At 38.5% G+C, this 22,319-nt stretch overlaps 1 protein-coding gene and 1 long non-coding RNA gene across 9 annotated transcripts in view; one reads left to right on the forward strand and one right to left on the reverse strand.

Moving 5' to 3' along the window:
* The window catches only part of LOC141278828 (uncharacterized), a 276,124-nt gene that overhangs the window by 152,710 nt on the left and 101,095 nt on the right, over window positions 1–22,319 (forward strand). The window lies entirely within an intron of this gene.
* Window positions 6,349–14,818, reverse strand: IBSP (integrin binding sialoprotein). The gene is made up of 6 exons (XM_033857492.1): window positions 14,765–14,818; window positions 14,624–14,674; window positions 14,449–14,526; window positions 10,832–10,894; window positions 7,445–7,618; window positions 6,349–6,882 (listed from the first exon to the last, which is right to left on the reverse strand). Exons 1-6 carry the CDS (start codon window positions 14,816–14,818, stop codon window positions 6,349–6,351), a joined length of 954 nt encoding a protein of 317 aa, XP_033713383.1.

A 22,319-nucleotide genomic window follows, 5' to 3' on the forward strand; every position in this document is an offset into this window, starting at 1 on the left:
CTTTAGGCATTTCATAGAATCATTTATTCCCCATTCGTCTCCAGAAGAGAGTGTGAAATGGGTGTGCTGGGACTTGCCCTGTCTTTAGCAGAAGAAAATGTTTCTGTTTTAAATATGTTCATTCATGAGGATCAATATTCATCCTGAGTTTAAAAAAGGTCACGTTTTAAAACGTCACTTACAACCAACTTTCTCATCTACCTCCAAATTATGGGTTTTTTTTTTAGTTTTTATTATTTTTTTCTCTTAGTGTTTGGGAATTTCAACAGAAGTACATAAAAATTTCAGCCAGATACGGAACCACAAAGGGTCACGGAGTAGCATGAAGCTGGCTGTGTTCATTTCTCTGGGCTATTTGTTTACCCATTCAGCTATTACTGGCAAAGGGAAGGCATGTCAATATAATTTGCTTTTATTTTTATATTAGAAAGATGTCTTACTACACCTTAAAGTGTAATTCAGAGGGTGTAGTTAACATGTAATTATAATGATACCAGGCTTTTCCTTCAGGACATGGCGACATTGCTGGAAGAAGCTGTAAGGCTTCGTTGTGTGACCTCAGGAGGGAAATATCTCTCATTCCCAAATAGTTCTTGCCATTTTGTTTTGCAGGACCAAGTATCCTCTTAAGAGACAGAACATGATGACATATACCAGCTAGTTATTCATCGTATTGGACACATACTATATTCATACCTAATTTCGGCATATCTTGTCTTCTCAGGTTTTAAACTTCGTGTTTATATGTATTGTGTTATCATTTTATTTTAGCTCTCCTCTCATGACTGTCTTAATTCTCACAAATTCTCAGAATTTTTTCTATGCTTGTCTGTTCTTGTTTCAGTTATCTATTGCCATATGACAAACTACCTCTAAACTTAGTGGTTTAAAACACCCATTGATTGTTTTCTCTCAAGTGTCTGTGGGGTGACTTGTGCTGTGCTGTGCTATCCTCAGATCTCTCATTTGGGACACTCAGACAGGATGGGGGCAGGACTTGTCTGAAGACCTGATTGGGCTGCACATCCAAGATAGTGCTTTGGTACTTCTTCATATGACCTCTCTCTCCAGCAGAACCAACTGGACTTCTCATGTGGTAGCTCAGGATTAAAATACTCAGTGGGTTAAAAGCTCATTAACTGGATTTGTTGGTCTAATAGTAGAGGTTCCCATGCAAATTACATTCTGCTCTTTCTCAGGGGGCTTCCCCGCTCCTGAGACCCTCTAGGCTCTCAAGAGCAGAAAACAGAAGTAAGTGAAGCCTGGAACTGTTAGAGTCATTGTCATGATATTGGTCAAAGCAGTCAGATTCAAAGGAGTAGGTATATGTTCCACGCCTTGGGGAGAAGTGGCAACGTCACATTGCTGAAGACTTGTGGAAGGGGAGATAGTGTCGAAGCTGTCTTTGGAGAATACAGTGTGCCTGAGTCAGTCCCGATAGCAATGCAGGCATTGAGAATTCACTGAAAATTACTCTTAAAATGTTTGGTGTACTTATATTAGTCTGTTTCTCTCCAGAGAGACAGAACCCATAGGTTATACACATAGGAAGAGACTTATTATGAGGAATTGGCTCACATGATTACAGAAGCTGGTAGGTCCCATGATACACCATTTGAAGGCTGGAGACCCAGGGAAGCCAGTGGTGTAAATCCAATCTGAATCGCAAGGCCTGAGCGCCAGACGAGCAGCTGGTGTCATTCCCAGTCCAAGGCAGGAGACAGGTGTCCCAGTTTAAGCAGCCAAGCAGGAAGCTGCCTTTTTGTTCTTTTCAGGCCCTCCCTTGATTGGGTGATGCCCACCCACATAGGGAAGGAAAATCTACTTTACTGAGTCCACCTCTTCAAATGCTAATCTCATCCAGAAGAATGCTCTCAGACACACCCAGAAATGAAAACGTTTAATTTGGGCACCCCTTGGCCCAGTTAAGTTGACATAGAATGAACCATAGCAGTACTGGACTTGATGATAACTCATTCTACACAGCGTAAGTAATGGTTTACGTTGTGCTGCTGATTCCCCATCACTGTCCTACAGCTAGAATCAAAATCAAACTTTCCCTCAGCTGGCTAAGGGGTTAGACGTACCTGACAATCTCTGTCAGAAAATTTCAAAAGATAATTAGGATAATGAAAATAGTATCTTCAAATATTATTTATTAGACATAAATAACATTCTTGATGTGTTCAGGTCCGGGAAGTGTCAGAAGCATGTTATTAAGCAGCTGCAGAAAGGAGATAGCTCACAGATGGCTGGATCAAATATGAGAAAATGTACTGCATTTTTAGTGAGTTCACTGATAGTTTGTTTATATCCTAAGTGATTAACCACAGCTAAAATTTTAAATTAATCAGTTCTCTATGGTTGTGACTTTATAGTCATCCGAAATGGAAATCAGCAAACTATGGCCTGTAGGCCAAATCTGGCTCAACAGCTGTTTTAGCAAATAAAGTTTTATCGGACCACAGCCATGCCCATTTCTTTACATTTTGTCTATGGTGGCCTTTGCTACAATGACAGATTTGAAGAGTTGTGACGGAAACCATATGGCCTGCAAAGCCAAAAATATTTACTTATCTGGTCCTTTACAGAGAAAGTTTCTGACCCATGACTAAACTAGTGAAAGTTGAATTTGTGCTTTAAAAAGTGATAAGACGGGCTTCCCTGGTGGCGCAGTGGTTGAGAGTCCGCCTGCCGATGCAGGGGACATGGGTTCGTGCCCAGGTCCGGGAAGATCCCACATGCCACGGAGCAGCTGCGCCCGTGAGCCATGGCCGCTGAGCCTGCGTGTCCAGAGCCTGTGCTCCGCAGCGGGAGAGGCCACAACAGTGAGAGGGCCGCGTACCACACACACACACACACACAAAGTGATAAGACAAAATTCTGTGCACACTGATGAAGGTCTTATCTTCTTGGACCCTGGGAGTTATGAAATACAGGGGGAAAGCCTCCTGAAAAAGAACAGAATACATCTTCCATGGAACTTTTATTCTTAGAACAACAAACCAAGTTAATGAGTATCTAACCCACTGAGGGCAGAAAATATTTACAAGTATTTGCACTTGGATAAACAAAAGGTCCACGTGATTGCTTCATGATTTCCTTTTAATTAATATTGATTTTTTTTTTAAAAGTAAGACTCATATTTCTTGACATTAGACTATCCTTTTCAAAAGAATGTATTTATATTTTTCTGCTTTTCTCACACTTTCATTACTTTTTCTCTTTGTCACTCAGAGGGATTCACTTTGCCTAGAGATGGATTGGGATTTGGGGGGTTTTTTGGCTGTGCTGGGTCTTAGTTGCAGCACGTGGGATCTTCATTGCAGCGTGTGGGATCTTTTAGTTACGGCACGTAGGCCCTTAGTTGTGGCATGCGGGTTCTAGTTCCCTGACCAGGGATCGAACCAGGGTTCCCTGCATTGGGAGCACAGAGTCTTAACCACTGGACCACCAGGGAAGTCCCGGATTGGGATTTTTTTTAATAAGAGGAATCCAAATGGAAAGAAAGTCAATGTTTTGTTTTTCAGTTCTGAATAGGCTCTTGAAACTCTCAGCAGAAGCAATTATTTTGAAAACTAAAGCTTTAGCTTTGCAAGATGAAACTCTTGTAAGAGAGGAAAGGGTGATAGGAAATCAGCAGGGTCAGCCATGAAAGAGGCAGGGTATAGAATTTATGTAACAATAATAAATTGAAATGGGGAAGGGGGATATTCAGCGCTCCCTGCAGATTAAACGTGGCTCACCCTGGTTGCCAGCTGGGGAGGATATTGATTGAGGCATCATGTTGGAGGAGGTAAGAGGGACTTGAAGTGAGGGGATAGGGCCTAGGGAGACCACAGGGAGAGGGGCAGAGTCATCTCTCAGAAGCAGCTACCCTGTGGCCATGCTAATACCCCAAGGCCATCCACCCCTGGGGTGTGGGCTGAGCTGGGAGGCCAGTCAGCATCCCATTGCTTGGTGAGGGCCTACATGTCACCATGAATCATCTCACATAAGCTAAGCCCGTCTGAACTCTCCATGTGGTCAATGTTCTTTAAATGGTCTAGGACACTCATAAGTCTCCCAAACCTTGGTATCTGGAAGAGGTACATGGAAGAGCAGCTCTCTGACAACCTTGCATGGTCTCCATATAGACCATGTGGGCAAGAACTGACTGCAGTCCAACCCGAGTCTTAGCAAAGTGCCCTGTGGCTGGCCAAATCTAAGATTTGATGATTCTATGATATATTGTGATAGTTTGTGACAATGTCACAAATAAAGAGTAAAGATTACCTATATTGCTGAATAAATAGTATTTATCACACTGTTCCCAAGGCTTCCATCTCATGAAAAGCTTTTGCTTACAAGGAGGCATTAGGACAAGAAAAAAAATGATCTATGAGTTCGCAAAAGACAATTTTTATGACCAGGTAATTCTATTACAATCAGATGCACCTAAATGTTTCGATGGAGAAAGGAAGGGACTGGAGAGGAGAGAGGTGATGATCTGAGTAGCTCGTAATGGGTCGGACTCTAAACAGCAACCCACTGAGTATACTCCACATGTAGGAGGTGAGGGAACAGAGACTAGGGAAGGAAATTCATTTACTCTCGATAACACCATCATTCAAGCCCACCTAACTCCAGGGCTCGTGCATTTTGCACAATACCAGTCTACCTATATAGAAAGGTATACCAAAATACCTGAAAAATATCAGAGGATCCTTGCTTTGGAAATATTCTTTAGGGCTCAAGTCATAAAAAAACATAGTTGGTTCTAAGAAAATTGTGATAGAGGACGTCTCGTTTTTTCAGCAATGCCTTATCGTTAGAGATTTCCTGCCCACTCATGGCTCAACATCCATTCCTGATGAATATGCACTAATGAATATAGCATTCCTAATGAATATACGCTAATGGTCAAGAGAACAACAGATCCTAAAGCTAGGCTGCTGCTTTGACGTTGTGACCTGGTACAAGATGCTCAACCTCTTTGTACCTCAGCCCCTTTGTCAATAACATGGGCGAGAACAATAAAACCTAGCTGACAGTTTTGTGAGGGTTAAATGAGTTAGCAATAAATTACATTATTGGAATAATTGGGAAAATTTGAATATGGACTGTGTACTAGAAAATATTATCATATCTAGGTTGAATTTCTTGAGAATGAGAATAAGAATGGTATGGCAGCCATGTCGGAGAATTCCTTGTTCTAATACTAAATGCTGAAGTGTTTAGGGGTGAACATTGTGATGCCGTGATGTCTGCAATCACTCTTGGCACTCTTCATATATATATGAAGAGAGGCACACAGAAATAGAAAGAGATAAATATGGCAAAATGTTAACCATGGGTGAATTTAGGTGCTCATGTACTGGCCTTCCAACTTCTCTGAAGGCTTGGCATTTTTCAAAATAAAGAGTAAGGAGATGATGGGTTGATGTTTGTGCGTATGTATAAGAGTTTTCTACCCCATCCCACTGCTATGCCACCTAGAACCAAATCAATAGGAGTAGGGCTGCCAGATGTAACACAGGACAGTCAATTAAACTTGAATTTCAGATAATGAATCATTTATTTAGTATAAATATGTCCCACATATTTCACAAATGCCAACTATTGCATAGAGCATACCTATACTAAAAAGTTACTCGTTGTTTATCTGAAATTCAAATTTAACTAGGCATCCTACATTTTTATTTGTCAAATCTGGCAACTCTAATAAAAGCTGTTTATTTCCCTGATATATATGACTGAGCCCGCCCACAAGCATTTCAAAATCTTAGTTGTGTTGATTTATCCATGAAAAAAGATGTCTATCGTCCTTCTTAGTTTTAAACCATAGAGGAAGTAAGCTTTCATACTTTAGCTGAATCGTCATCCAGGTCTCACTTTTCTTCATTCTGAATCTCTCATTTTTCTTCTTAATTATAACACATTTGAAGGATTGCATTTTTATTTGTGATAAAACCCATAGATAGAATATACATACAGGTCACATCAAAATACATGAGGATGCTAATCAACCCTAATAGACAGTGATGGATGGGCAGTGTGATCAGAGAACTACACGTTTATTGTATACAGCGTCACTGATGGCAGTGAATCTCTTCTAAGAAGCACCGCTCGGACAGAGGGTATGTTTTAGCCATTAGCGCAAACACGTTGAAAACACTATCTATAGAGCTACAACCTCAACATGTTCAGTCACACACGATCTCATGCATTGGTTAACCACTTTGGAACGGCAGCACCATTCCACATTATAATATGCACATTTGTTATATTGCACCTTCCTGAGTTGAACTTTGAAAACGGTAACCACACAAAGTGCCGGAACGGATGAATTCATCCCAGTCTGGGCCTTCACTGGTGGTAGTAGTAATCTTGACCGTCGTAGCCGTCGTAGCTCCGCCCTTTATAGTAGCTGTACTCATCCTCATAGGCTCGGTAATTGTCCCCACGAGGTTCTCCATTTTCATTTTCGTAGATTTCATATCCATTGTCGTACTCATTGGTGCCTGTTTGTTCATACTCCCCCTCATATCCAGGGGTGGTGGTTTCCCCAGACGGTGGTGGGGTAGTTCCGTAGATCTCCTGGGGTGGAGCTGTAGGTTCAAATCCACCATTCGGAGAGGTAGTTGCCTTAGAGCCACCATTGTCCTGGCCTCCAGCCACTGTGGTTCCTTCTGCATTGGCTTCGGTGACATCTTCTTCGCCTTCTTCCTCTCCATTGTCCCCACCGCTGCTGCCGTGGCCATTGTCTATCTCTGTGCTGTTGGCGCTCGTGCCATTTACGCCCTGCTCATTATCATCCACTTCTGCTTCATTTTCATTTTCTTCCCCTCCTTCTTCATCACTTTCCTCCTCTTCTGTAGCCGCCTTTCCTATATCCCCAGCCTATAAGGGAAAGTTTGAAGGAATCCAAATTTAGGTGTGAAAAACATAAAACTTAAGGCCATTATTTCATCCAACATAGGCTGTACTGACAGCCTTGTCCTACATGTAATTCTTAATTGAAGCCAATTTAAGTTACCAAAGAATTGGTGGGTTTTTAAAAATTCAGAATTAGTACCTTTGTCATTGGGTTTTGAGGGAGAAAAAAGGTACCTGATAAAATAAGTCTCTGTGGGAGATGCTTTCTATAGCTTTGCTACTCACTTTCTCTGTCTTGGAATCCTCTTCCCAGAAATGCTATGGCATCTCTCAGGACCTTTTATCCATTGCTAAGATGCTTCTCCTTAGTCTTCTGTGATAATATTGAAAGTCAGTATAAGAACATGGAAAGAGAACTTCCATGGGAAAAACCTTTCCTTATTTGTAAACAGGGACATTGTACCTGCTCTTACTTTTTCATTGAGTTAATGATGATAATATAAAATACTGTGTGTAGAGTGTCAGGATAACCTCAGACTTCAGTAAAGCAATGAGAGCAGATTGAACATCTTGGAGGAATTGTTACCTGCGTGGGAAGCTGGATGGCAGCTAGACCTATATACCCTGTTCCAGGTGCGGTCTCCTCTCCGTAACCAAGTGTGGTAATGGAAAGGGTGGTGTTCTCAGCCTCTGACTCTTCGTCTTCATTTCCCTCAGAATCTTCATTCTCTTCATTGTTTTCTTCTTCATTTGAAGTCTCCTGGGGTAAGTGTCCAGAGCAAGAAAATTTATTTAAGCTAGAAGATAACTCAAGGTTTGTTGTAGTCGTGAAGCATTATTGGAAAGAACGTCCTCCGTATCCCTCAGCCAGCTTGTCACCCAGTGTTGACAGTTCTGCTTCCTCTTGTGCCATTTGCACCTCTCACTTCTCAGAACTCAATTCAAAGTTTTCTCGTACTATTTACCTCACTATAGTGTGTTTTAGATATTTATGTGTTCCGTTTAATCAATTCAAAAATATTTGTGTAATAATTTCAGCATATCTGACTCTATGGTATCATACAGTACATAGCTTAGGCTCTGGAAGGCTTGTTAATAGCTGCTATGACATGACAGTTCGTTAATTATTGTATTTGCTGACAAATAAGCTCAGAACTTCATACCTATTTTAAAATTTTTAAATTCCTTAGAGCAGTCTTTTAAGGTAGGGTTGTAACTCACACCCTTTAGAAAAGGAAAGTGAGCTCAGAAAAGTTAAATAACGTCTTTAAAGTCTCATAGTAAGTGATGAAACTGTATCTTTCTAATTAAAAAAAAAAAAAAAAAAAAACCTGGGCCCTTTCTGTGCACCGTGACGTTTTTGATGACAAGGAGGATTTATGTGAATTGTCCACACTATACCTAGGATATTTTTTCAGAAAAGAATTCCTTATAGAAGCCCCTCTCTTCAAACAAGTTGATTGTATGTCGTATTTACTATCAAAAAGAAGTGAATGTATTTCATTTACTTTCAGGAGTATTTAAAGAAAAAGAGACGTATTAAATTCAAAATCCATCTGCCAATATATAAGCCAGTTTTGAGAGGTGGGCAGTATTCAAAAGATGTCAGGCATTTGACACACAATTTTGCTGTGCAAAGAAGAAATCAAACACTCCAAGAAATCCTTAGCGATATATTACGTTATTGCAGGAAGATGTTTCTTAAAAATTACTACTCCTCAATGAATGTTATTATCATCTTTAACATTGTACTATTTTGCCTTTTCTCCATGTTGTTAGGCAATTGTTTGTTGATCGAGGTAACCTCTCAAAGTAATTCATAGCTAATATTGAAAGTCAGGAATTCATACACAGAATTTATTTACTTTAAATGAGTACTGGAAAACTGAATTTTTTCAATGTGTTTTTCGAGAGATTGCGGAGGTCACATGCAAAAGAATATGTGCTGCATGATTCCATACATGTATGTATGTGTGTGTGTGTGTGTGTGTGTGTGTGTGTGTGTGTGTGTATATATATATATATATATATATATATATATATGGAACACAAAAAGAGCCAGAAACAATCTATCTGTTAGGAGTCAACATAGCAGTTGCCTTTGGTGGTGGTTGATTAATAGATGGAATGGAGCACAAAACATGTGCTGCTTTTTTCTGTGGGTGCCGGTTACCCTTAAGTGCTCAATTTCTGAAATTTCAGTCATCTCTAAACTTATGATAATTGTGTTATGTACATTGTATTTCAATAAAAGTTTTATCAATGTGAGACTGAATAATTTAGGAGAGGGGAAAAAATGTATGATCACCAAATAGAAGATATGCCTAAGCACCTTCTCATGGGAATACAATTCCTGGAGACTCTGTATTTAATCTGAATTGCCAGTGACATTTTCAGGAAGAGACGGGGACAAAAGAGGTTCTAAACTCTCTTCAGGATGGACGACTCCCAGGTTTCTTCATCCAGTTTTCCACTCTCACTTTGAATGAATGGTCTTTGGAGCATTTATTCCTCTGAAGTTTCAAAACCAAACCACCAAATATTGACTGGGCACTATATATGTGTAAGAAACTGGGCTGGGCAGTGTGAAGAGATGCAAAAGAGGGTACAGCACTGTTGACCCTCAAAGCGAGGATTGTTACCTATGGCCTCTAGTCTCCTGGGTCATGGGGAGTTTGCAGATAAGTTCGGGGAGGACCAGAAATGTTCAGAGATTGTTGGTAAAATATCGAGTACGTGAAATTTCATCAGAATTCTAAAGGAGCCTTAATGTTTCTCCATCCCAACCACCATCGTAACAAATGAAGAACCACTGTCAAAAGATATGCAGTCTAACTGGGAAATCTAGCTGGTAAGGCAATTTTACAATCTCTGTACAGCAAGCAGCTGTAGTTAAATGGATTACCCTAGCTTAGTTCTTGTGTAAGATTGCTATGTGGAACTCCAGGCAAAATTTTGTGGGATTTAGTAGGTGGCCTTTTTCCTGGTACTGGCTTGACATTCTTGTAAGGTACCCCTTTAAAAGCTATTAGGATAAATTGTGGTACTAAAAAAGTTACTTTTATGGTTAAAAAAAAATCAGACTAATTATGCGTCACTTTTAAAGTTCCCACACCATTTTGTTTTCAAGAGAGCAGACGTTTATCCATTTTGAGCAGGCATTTTGATCCATTTTAGACTGTCATTGTCCCTTCATAAATAGCATCTAAGAATACCTGAATTTAGAAGGTTCCCAAACCAGTGGATAGCTATAATTGACTACCCAGGAAAATGTACCTAATTACTATGTTTCTATGGGCAAGAATGTCAGTTATAAACATGTTAGCACAATTTCCAAGTTATATAGATGAATTTTAGCCATGAACTATACTAATTTGTAGTACTATATAGGAAGGTATTTATACATCTTGAGCATTTGCATTTCTATGAAAACATGGATTTTATTAGTAGACAAAAAGACGTATAAAATTCCAATCAGAAAGAACGGCCCTACTTTGTGAGTCAAGAAAGGCAGATGAACCACAATAACACTGTAGAGGATATGAGATTAGCTTTCTTATACTACCCACTGATTAAACTGAATTTTTAAAGTTTAGTCATTAAAACAAGTATTGCACTAAGTTTAGGATTATTGTATATTTGTCTTTTACCATCGTGCTCTATCCGCCTAAATGTAAATAATACTTTCTTTCCTCCTCTCCGAATTTACATTTCTTCCAGTTAAAATAGAGATACTTTTGTATTCATATACAACTTACACGTAACTTTATCCCCAAACTGTAATAGTGTTTTAAGCAGGTCATTTTATTTAATCCTCATTTAAATAATATCCTCCTTGTCCAAAATAGAAGGCTGTGGGCAGTTGGTAACCTGGCAATGTCTGTTTGCTGAGTGTAGACTACAGGAGACTAGTTTTCTATTTGTTTTTTGTGCTGCCTGGTTCGCTATGAAAAAACCTGCAGAAATTCCTTACCTTTTCTTCCTCCTCTTCTGAGCTCTCACCATTTTCATTTTCTTCAGATAAGTCACTACTGCTCTAAAAAAAAATGTATGCATGAATTCATAGACATATGAATATATAGGTACATACATATTTATTTACTTAGAACAGTTCTCATGCTACTGTGAGAAAGATATGAGGAGATTGGACATCTGCAAAACAAGGCTAGAGAGAAAGGGGCATTTTACAGTGATCGAGAGATGCACTGAAATATTCCATTTTTAACCTCGAAAGCATTGACAGTGTGTTGAAATATTTTGTACGTAAAAACGAGAGCAATGAATGGCAGAATGGCTTAGCTCTGAGAGAATGAGAATTATCTGGTCCAATTTTTTTATTTTACAAAGAAGGAATCTAAGCCCACACGGTTGTGAATTCTCCAACCAGTTCAAGGCAAGTCTTGAGCTAAAACATCGATCTCATTGTTTTATTTTCTTTATAAAATATGAATGAAATGATAACTAGGCTTTTTACAAAATATAAGGTGTTACTGGATGATTTTCATAAATAATGAGCTCTCTGGGTGAATTTAACTTAGAATTTGACTTGAAATTAAATTTGCATATAATTTTTAGTACCTTTTAATCTAATTAAAGCTAATGCCTAAAATGAAGTGTGTGTGTGTGTGTGTGTGTGTGTGTGTGTGTGTGTAAAGTTATATAAGAGAAAAATTCATTTACTTATTTAGGAAATTTATGAGTACCATTCCTCTAAAAAGCTCAATATTGAATGAGAATAAATTAAACCAAGGAGTCTGCATATAAAAATAAAATTATAAGTTAATGAGCTTTGCTACTTTTTAAAAGGAAAGGTATATCTAAACATCTGTTATCTGAGCCTTTAACAGTGGAGGAGATTTTTCCTCTTTCTCCCAATGTTAATCCAAATTGAACTTTCCTTCTTTCTTCTGCAACCACTCCTCAATGACACTAAGCATACGAGTAGATACCTAACTTAAGATTCTGTCATTTTCTGCTCTGCAAATTTATCTTTGATTCTGGTGACTCAGTTAAGTACCGTCGGTCTTAGAAAACATAGCTGCGGAAGAACCTTAGGGTTAGAGATCAACATGAGGGAATATTCATGTCCCAACCCCGCTCAGGGCTCTCCCTGTTGGGCTCATTCTTTAGATGGCCAAGCCATCCACCCAAGGAAAGGAATGCTTGTCTCCTTGAGCCAAGAATAATCTTCGGTGGAAAAGAGAATAATTAGACCTGCTCTTCCGCTGCTATGACCTTAATGGCTGTGCCTCCCCTAGCCCAGAGGTGAATAAAGCATTAGATTCTATTGGAACTATTTCTGTTTGTTAGTTAAATTATATAGAGAGGACAGCATACTTTGTCTCAATGGGAATGTTTTAGTCATTTTACAAGCTTTCCTTACCTCTAGCTTTCATCTTACTCCAACCATTTCACTCTTCAATTAGTATCTGCAGTGAGGACAGTTTTAAAACTGCATGAAATGCCTTGAAGACTTAGCATTTCTTATTTTCCTTTCTTTCATTTACACCTTATTACCAACTTGTCAGCAAGTCTTATTGATTCTTCTGGAAGTCTTTCATATACTCCTTCCAACTTCTATCCCTACTGCATTTATTCACTTCCAAAATATATATTCCAGGCACTGTACTGAGAATGAAGGTCGTAGCAAGAGAGGAAGTTGGAAGTATGGGCAGTTCCCCATGTCAAGTACTGTGATAACTGAGATGAGTCTGATGAAAGAAATTTAAGATAAAGTCCCTGCTGTCTAAGAGTTCACACACGAACCAAATAGCATTTTAATCATAAAAATACAATTTCCTCAGTTAAAAATGCTTAGGGTGTTAAGCTTATTGATACTTACATTTCTGTAGTCAAGCAGATAAGCTACAATGGACTGACAGCCTTGCAATCAACATAAGCTATTTCATGCAAGTTGGTATTTTAGAAAAGATTATATATAAACACAGATCAGTTTGAATAAAACACGAACTTCAAAGCCAGTGCAGCTTAATGCATTTGGGGGTGATAGTCTGGGCACTAAAGACTTAAAAGACTTAAGGAAATAAATAATAAGGAGCTATGGAAACATATAAGTAGACATGTAGGGAGAAAAATCTTGGAAGTCAAACTTTGTAAAGTGGGATGATAGATCATCAATACTAGATCAAACTGTTGGATCAGGAGATATATTTTATTGGATTATATTTTGAAAACAGCTGTCTTATTTACAAATTCTACATTGGTTGAGATAAATCTATCTGCATATAATCTGTAGAAATTTTGTATATGAAAGATCTGCTTAAAAATCTATGAACTTTGGGTCTATCAGTAAGGAAAAATATGACCTCTCCTACTATCTTTTCACTACAGACATTTGAATTGGGCCACGCGTAGATATCTATAAAAATTTTTAGGTGGGAATACCTCCAAGTGTATGATATTTTAGAAAAGTTGAAGAGGTAGTCCGAAACGTAAATGTATTATCATTTCCATTTAAGTTTAAGAAAGACAACAAAGTTTCAAATGAGCAATGTTTATTTATGGGCAAACCAAAGAATGGAAGGCAATTCTGAAAACCCACAACTCTTGTATCATTGGTGCTCATATTTCTGTGGCCATACACATTCCCCATAATTATTATGGTGCTAGAAATACTTTAAGATGATCATTTCCTCCCATTGTATGAGCTGGAAGTGGGTTAGTCCAACATATGGCAGGATACTATGCCAAGCCACTGTGCTAAGGCATCGTTTTCAGCGGCCTTACTGCTTTTAGTGTCTCAGGAGACGGGGGTCAGATGGTGCATAATTGGTGCCCTGAGCCCAGACTGTATAGTAATAAAAATAGCACAATTCTGGTTTGTTGTCTATTTAAAATCAGCACCACACCCTCTAGTTTTCAGAACCCTCTTCACAGGTAACTCAGTAAAAACAGAAGTTCTTATTTTTAGTGTTTAGTTATTTTTTGTTTGTTTGTTTACAGGTTTTAAGGATGTTTTGTTTTTCTCACGAGGTTTTTAGTTTGCTTCTTGAATTTCTCTCTTTCCTCTGCATTCTTGAGCTACACTTTCCGTTAAAGTTATGCTCCAATATGCTGTATTGTTCTAGGGAACTACACAGGTCAAAGGTTAAGAAACTCTTCAGCAAACCAGTGGTTATCAGGAATTTTTTTAATGCTCTTTGTTGTTTATGAAGTCAGTTTTTTCTCCTAAATTAAAAGCGTCTAAATTATTGGATATAAAACAGTTTTATGACTGTATAATACGGCAATTAGTGGCCTTATCACTGACTTAAATGTCAACAACTGATAAAATTGTCCACTTTCGTCAGTGAATTAGACAAAACACCTGAACTCAATGTTCTGCAGTGTGTGCTTTCATGATGTCACTCTAGACTGGGCCCAAATGAGTTTACTGTCTATGTGTGTGGCTCTGCTTTACAAGAAAACCTTAGGAATAAATTTTATTTTATTATATTAAAAACAGACTGCTTGTAATCAGTGGTCTTTCTGGCTGAATTTCAGGGAGAGTTGAATTTAGGTGTTTTACAGTTAAATTTGATTCCCTTTCAATTGTAATGGGTGAGAAGGAAAATTAAGTTGTACACTTACCTGAACCGGAAATCGTTTTAGAGGAGGATAAAAGTAGGCGTGCTTGTAAAGGTAATATCGGGGCCTGTACTTATAGACCTGCATGAACACAATAAATGGTACATTCATGTTTCATGTGCAGTAAGTCTAGAGGGAGTGTAGTCAAGCCAAGGAAGTATATGCTAAGGTGAATTACCCCATTTTCTTCAGAATCTTCTAATTTGCCTCTTCGATGCAAATTTTTCATCTGTTTAAAAGAGCATTTAATTATTACATATTCTCTCAATACAAAAAGACAGAAATGGAAATAACCATAGGTTTTGAATAAAGAACTTACTGAGAGAGCACAGGCCATTCCCAAAATGCTGAGCAAAACTAAAGCCGTCTTCATTTTGCTTCTGGAATGAATGAAGTGGTAAAGTTAATGAGTAAAACTAAGAATGTACCCTTTTTTGCTCATACTAGGCGATGTATTTAATTGTTTTCATTTTTGTCCAATTAGAGTTTTGACTAAGTACGACCAAATTTCTGCTTTTGTTCTCAAATTGTTCCTTCTGTGTAAGTGGTAGAAGACTGACTTTATCCATCTAGTTGAATAATCATGAGTTCCATATTTGGTTTTAACCTGTCTGCTCTGATTTGTCAGTGGAAGACCATTTCATCACTGCCACAGGCTTGCATGTTCAGTGTACTTCATGTTGGGGCGTGGAAGCCTCCTGATGCCCTTGACGTAGAAACATTAGCTAGTGCAGTTAGATGACCTGTTTGTTTTGTTTATAATGAAAAACTAAGCAAAAACTGAATACATTCAGATGGTTGCTTTTATGCCAATTATCCTACAGGCTGTTTCCAGCTTCTCTATAGCTTTTGAAGTAAAAGTTTGTTTGTGGGCTTCCCTGGTGGCGCAGTGGTTGAGAGTCCGCCTGCCGATGCAGGGGACACGGGTTCGTGCCGCAGCCTGGGAGGATCCCACATGCCGCGGAGTGGCTGGGCCCGTGAGCCATGGCCGTTGAGCCTGCACGTCCGGAGCCTGTGCTCCACGGCGGGAGAGGCCACAACAGTGAGAGGCCCGCGTACCACAAAAAAAAAAATAATAATAATAATAAAAAGTTTGTTTGTAAAATGTAGACTAGGAGGCATTTTCCCGTGGATATCTTAGAATACTTGATATTTTTTATGTGTGTGAAAAGATCCATGACATGTGAAGTATTATTCTCATAACATGTAGCACCCAAATTCCATGTTTAAGGATGATTCTATGAGAAGAGTTATCAGAGTTCATCGTGGGATATCAGGGGGACATTTCTTCAAGTTGCATTGTTCTCCAGCTCCATTTAAGCTTTCCATCACTGATGTGGGAGGTTGTCATGGAATGGATGTGGGGCTCTCCAAGGTCAGGGTGATAGTCGTGATGGAGACTTCAATTTTATGGAAGAATTGAAGATGTAACTGTCAGAATAGGAATACATTGTGAACAGTCCTGGGGTTTGCAGCCAGGCCAAGATCTCAGTTCCACATAGATTCCTCATAGGTAAAAGGAAAGCGATTGTGAAATCGAATCTGAATTTTATTCTATTTGATAAAATCCTATTTTAATAGAAGTTGAACAAACTTAGCTGAAAGCCACTAACACCCAGCACTTGCACTGACAAACACATTTAACTGAGAGTGCTTTCTCCTCCAGAGCGACAGTTTGGGCAACATTTTAGAAGCAATATGTAATGGGAATGGGAATTTCCCCATAAACACACTGGGAAAAGTAATATTTAAAATGTATGAAACGCATGTCATATACTATACACTGAAGGTAGATTCTGCATTTTATCGTCACTAGCCAAGATTTATTGCATCCTTATTGAGTATCTGACGCTAAAATAAACATTACACAGAGTAAGGCTAGAGCCCTGGAGAAGCTGTCTGGGGTCCTCTGTCACCTCTCTTTGTGGCAGAGTGGGTCTTTGATTTTGATGCCTGAAAACTGGCTCACCATCCTGTCTACTTTAGCAAAAGTTCTTGATGGCCACGCGGGGATAAAGTGGTTTCCCCTAGAGGAGACCCATCTGTCTAAGAAGCTCTCATTTCTACTGAGGGGCTCTGAACAATACTTTGACCTTGGCCACCCATGATGGAGCCCATCAACAAACAGGAAGATTATCGCTCTGCCGCTTTATGAAAAGAGTTGGAGTAATTACAGTATCTTAAAGAGCTAAAATCTAAAATATGGAGAACCGTAGAAAGAGTTCAGAGTAGCAAATTTTCTCATTGCAAACCATAAAAACAACTAGATGAAAACACAACAGGAATAATATAAAAGGAAACAAGTGATTCATGTAGGTAGCAACTGGCTGCCTACATAAGTCTCATTTTATTTACTTTGTGATTCATCAAGAGCAAAGACCTCTATAGTGCCCACTACTAACCCAGACAACAATTAAAAACATTTTAAAGGATTGTTTTGAGAATCTAACTGCAAGTTTTTATTGGGAAGAGTATAAACTAACAACAGCTCTTATTTCCCTAGTACTATGCATTTTTCCATTCTGCTTTTAGAGCTATAAGATATTAACACTTTGAAACCAAATATATAACATACTGTAAAATACTGTTTGAAGTACAGGTTAAGCATAATTGATGGAGAAATCAACATACATCGAGGCAGATTTGTAAATGCAAAACAGTATTTCAGTCAGATTACCTTGAATGCATCAGAATGAGTAAACAAACAGTTATCTGTGAGGTACAGAGGTAGAAAGTAGGAAGCATAATTTTCTAGTTTATGTACATAATAATAAGAACTTATTTACATGCTTAGGTTAATAAACTCAGCCTTTTGGAAAGAATCTAAAACATGAGGTACTAGTTTAATGATAAACAAGTGTTAAATTACATAGCAATTCTATACAATGTGTTAATATCCATATTTAAATAAAAAGTTCAAAACCAAGCCCGGAGATGTGAAATGTGGCGTGTTTGATTTTAAGATAATCAAGTCGTCATATTAAACCCTACCCTTTTGCAGTCCTGGAGTGAGAAGGCAGGCTCCCAGGAGTGAGTGACACAGATTGAGTATTTCCTCTGCTCTCTCACTCACTCATTCACTTGCTCTTTCAGGCTATAAACTCTTCTTTGCCTTCCCACAGCCAATCACTGTCATGGTCAAGGTGATGTCAGAATGTGGATTCTCACCAAAAAACCCCCGAACTTCCACACTTTTTCAAGACACAAGCTCAGCTGAATAAACATGAACTGTGGTTCTAGTGCCAAGAGGTTTGCATTGTGGAATTTAATTGAAGGTTTAGATGAAGATGAATAGTTTGAGTTCTGAATATATATAATAATATACTGGATTTGAATTAAAATAAATAGCAAAAGATTTAACCATTTAAACATTTCATAATTATACAAATTTTCATTATGTTGAAAGGAAGGAAAACTTACTATAATCAGATACAATCCTACATTATTAATTTAGTTAAAAAAAAGATACTAAATAATAAAGGAAAGAACCTGATAAACAAGTAATACTTTAGTATCAATTATTTTATTTTTTTTCCTGAAATATGCTTCAGAGACTCATAAATTAAAATTGGTGTAATTAAATGTCAAAACGTGTAAGATACATTTCCTGAAACATATTGCTGAGTATAAAGGTTTTACACTAAGTTTTTGAGGATTGTGCTACTGATACTAGCACAGGGTACCATACAGTGATGGTAAGTATGCCCTGGGTTGCATGGCTAGTAAATGGGGAATCTAGGGCTCAAAGTCAAGTCTGTCTAATGCTAGAGTCTACTTTTCATCACTATATATCCCTGCTGGCACATTCAGAAAACTTCAGTGATTCAGTAGATTGGAATATAGTGAGTGGAAGTAGGGACAGATGAGGATGGTCAGATAGGCAAAGACCAGATGAGGGAGTGGCCTTAGGCTGCACTAAGGAGTAGGGACTCCCTCATGGAAATGAGAGAATTCCAAAGGGTTAAAGCAGAAAAACAATATATTTCGATTTGCAAGTTGGAAAAATCTTTTGTTGGTAAGGCAGAGCTGCGTTGAGGAAGGCAAGATTGTTATGGAGGAGAGGAGTTTCAAGAAGCTATTTTAGTGGTCCAGGAAAACAATGATAAAGGTCTAAACTAAAGCGGTAGCAGTGGGGATGGAAAGGATGGAACAAAGGAAAGCAATGTTAAATAGATAAAATTAACAGGACTTAGTAGAAGTAAGAGAAGTGGAGAAGCCGAGGATGATTTCTGGATTTAGGACTTGGGTAATTTTGAGAATGGTGCGGCCATATCTCATGCAATACCTAGCAGAGCAATTGGTATACTATAATCAATCAGTAAGTGATTAATAGTTAATAGTATAAGATATACTATCAAAGTTAATAGTATTAACTTTAATATTAAAGTTAATAGTATAAGATATAATAAAAGGAGTAGACAACTGAGAATCAAAAGATTGAAAGTTTGTTCTATGAATATGTGAGTCACTCAACCCCAAGAAGTCTTCAGTTTAAGCCATCTTTTAAAAATAAGGGGATTTTCACACCAAAAAAGACCCAGCCATTGCATTCCTCCCTCACCTGTGAAGTGTTCTTCCCAAGCAATAGAACTTGACTCTGATGAAGCCTCTATATCTACCAGATTAGAGAAAATACAGGGAACAGAAGACCATGTAAAATGAAACCATTGGGATGCATTCAGCCAAATCCAGAAAGTGGGAAACTTCATCAGACATATTACCTGGCTTCTATCTTATTAGCAGAAAAAATGCAAAAGGAGGAAAGGGAAACTGTCGATTTAAGAGACTTCAGAACATAGACATATCTAGAGAAATTATGAAACAACTGGAGAAATGTTGAGTCCTGACCAGATATTTTCTGGTATTAAGAAATTGTTGTTAAGTTTTTAGGTATGATGATATTATTATTATTATTTTAAAAAGAATGCTCATCTTTTAGAGATTCAACCTAAAATACTCATGGATGAAACAGATATCTTGGGGTGGGGATGAAGATGAAACAAGGTTGGATATAAATTGATAATCATCGGGACTTCCCTGATGGTGCAGTGGTTAAGACTGCGCTGCCAATGCAGGGGGCCTGGGTTCGATCCCTGGTCAGGGAACTAGATCCTATGTGCATGCCGCAACTAAGAGTTCGCATGTCACAACAAAGGAGCCCACCCGGCACAACCAAATAAATAAATATGTTTTAGAAAAAGGACTTCCCTGGTGGCACATGGTTAAGAATCCACCTGCCAATGCAGGGGACACAGGTTCAATCCCTGGTCCAGGAAGATCCCACATGCCACGGAGCAACCAAGCCCATGCACCACAACTACTGAAGCCCGCACACTCTAGGGCCTGCATGCCGCAACTAGTGAGCCTGTGTGCTATAACTACTGAAGCCCGCGTTCCTAGAGCCCATGCTCTGCAACAAGAGAAGCCACCGCAGTGAGAAGCCCACGCTCTGCAACGAAGAGCAGCGCCCGCTCGTCGCAACTAGAGAAAGCCCGCGCGCAGCAACGAAGACCCAACACAGCCAAAAAATAAATAAAATTTGATAATCATCAAATTGATGATTAGTCAATGCAGATTCATGACGCTATGCTCTTCACCTTTGCATATGTTTGAAGTGACCTATACAGGTTTTTTTTTTAATGGAAATGATTGAACTAAGTGATCTCTAAGCCTTTTTCTATTTCTAATATTCTGTAATCTCTTACCTTCAATGAGTCATTTAAGCCTGATATATCCTTTCCAACAGCCCTATAGCTACTCTAAATTGACTAGATTTATTCATGCAAGTTTATTGGAACATTCTTTCTAAGACGTAGTGCTAGAGGAAAAAAGAAACAAAACCAAAGATTCTTACTGCTTTTTTTTTTTTATATAACTAGGGCTGTCCCAACAACACCTTTTGTTAAGGTCTCATCATCACAAGGGTCTTCTTTATTTAAACAGGCTGTTATGGACTGATTCTCTTAGATGGCATATGAACACACATTCGCATCATTGATGCCACAACCAAGTTTCACTGTGTGATGAGTCATGTCTGGAAAAACCCTACACTTGTTGTGATGTACTCTTCTTTCTTACCTGCCACATTTACTCAGTTACCAAATCTTATTAACACCACCTCCACAGTTTCTTTGAAATCCATCCTCCTCCCTCCTTTCTTGTTGCCTATGCCTTTGTTCAAGTCCTCATTACCTCTTGCCAGGTTAGAATATCAGTAGTAATATTCTAATTGTGAGCATGTTGCCTATTTCCCCTTACCAAAACTTCTGTGACCACAGGATTTAAAATCAAAGATTGAACTGAAGTCCTGGTGCTGTCTCTTGCTAGCTTTTGACCTTGGGTAAGACTTGCTCAGCCCAAAAAGTCTGCCCCCAACTTTCCTTTCCAATATCGTTTATTACTTCTTGCCTGCTAGAATATATTTCAAGATGCTCTATATAGACTTATTAATAACTAAGTCTAAGAAGTAAATAAATACTTTTAAGACATATTTTCATGTGAAGTCTCTTAGCAGCTCTTAATTGAAATCTTAATAACCTAAAATTGTCTGCAATAAATGACAAAATTTCCTCTTTTCTATTAGAAAAATGCTAAAATTCCTGGCTATGCCAATATTCTAGTTCTTACTAAATCCTAAAGGGTTCCATATCTTTCTCTATGAAACCAAAAGGTAGTATGTAGTTTGGACAACAACCTTCACACCTATAGTGTTCTTCTCCTGAGCTACCTCACCGTCAGCCTGGTTGCTCTTTGATACTTCATCTTTGGACCCTTTTCTGCCCAATCTAAGGTGTCATACCTTTTAACACTAAGGTGTTAACCTTTTGATATTCGGTATGCATTTGCCCTCCATCCAAGCCTACCTATTCAACCTTTGCCTAGTTTTTCCATCAGTAAATCCCTGGATCTAGGACTTTATATAATCAGTCAATTGCTGTCACTCATTTAGTAAGCTTGGGTGGTGGGGGTCCAAAAGAGACAGGTTTTTTCCCCTTAGAGCTTGTAATCTAGTCAAGCTCTTCCTCCCCTCTTCCCTCCCAGACCTCCACTGTTTATGTGAAAGTCAAGTAATGCTTTTCCTAACCCCACTCAATTTGCCAGCAAAACTTTCATGTATTCCATAGCCAGAAAAAACAAATACCAAACATGTACCTAATATAAATTCCTATTTAAGAACCATCATGTTCTCTTACTGTAATATTGTGCCCTTGTGTGGTAATGGTGGTGGTGATGTGTGTGTCTGTGTCATCTGTTTTTTATTGTGAGATTCTAGAGGGCAAGGACTGTATCTATTTAAATTGCTAGATACAGAGTCAGGAAAACCACATCTATGGTTATTTACGTGAGACTGATGTTCTCATAGATTTTGACATCAGGTGAACATTAATGAGATATATCAATTAATTCCTTGCACTTTGATAAAGAGACGGTGAAGATTAGCACACAATGCTATTAGCAGATAGTAGACTGAGGGCAGGGTACTTATAGACTGTTCTCTGTGACGTGGTTCCTGTCTCCAAGGGGAAGATTCTGAATTTGTTTGTCTCCTTCCATATCTTCTTTATTCAAGATTTGGGAGAAGTGAATGAAGGTTAAGTCTGGTTGTATCTCTCTACAACCTGCCCAGGTACTTCTCTTTCTACTTTGCCATCTGCTTCTACCTATTGGCTCTCTTTCACTGGAATTTTAATTTTCAAGTCTCTTTTATAAAACAAAGACCAAAAAAACCCTCCTTCCTCCATACACATTCCCACCCAGCTACTCACGTATTTCTCTCTTCCTCTTCACAGTCAAATTTCTTGAGAGTTGTCAACATTTAATAACCCACCTTCTTCACCTTCTACTTGTTTCTCAGCCCACTACAGTATGGCCTC

Source organism: Tursiops truncatus, chromosome 5, assembly GCF_011762595.2.
Source record: "Tursiops truncatus isolate mTurTru1 chromosome 5, mTurTru1.mat.Y, whole genome shotgun sequence".
Lineage (NCBI taxonomy): Eukaryota > Metazoa > Chordata > Mammalia > Artiodactyla > Delphinidae > Tursiops > Tursiops truncatus.

Coding starts and splice junctions, on each gene's coding strand:
- IBSP (XM_033857492.1), bottom strand. CDS start 14,818: ATGAAGACGGCTTTAGTTTTGCTCAGCATTTTGGGAATGGCCTGTGCT. Junction 14,675..14,764: donor GAATGGCCTGTGCTCTCTCA/GTAAGTTCTTTA, acceptor TCTTTTAAACAG/ATGAAAAATTTGCATCGAAG. Junction 7,619..10,831: donor CAGAAGAGGAGGAAGAAAAG/GTAAGGAATTTC, acceptor CACTTACCCCAG/GAGACTTCAAATGAAGAAGA.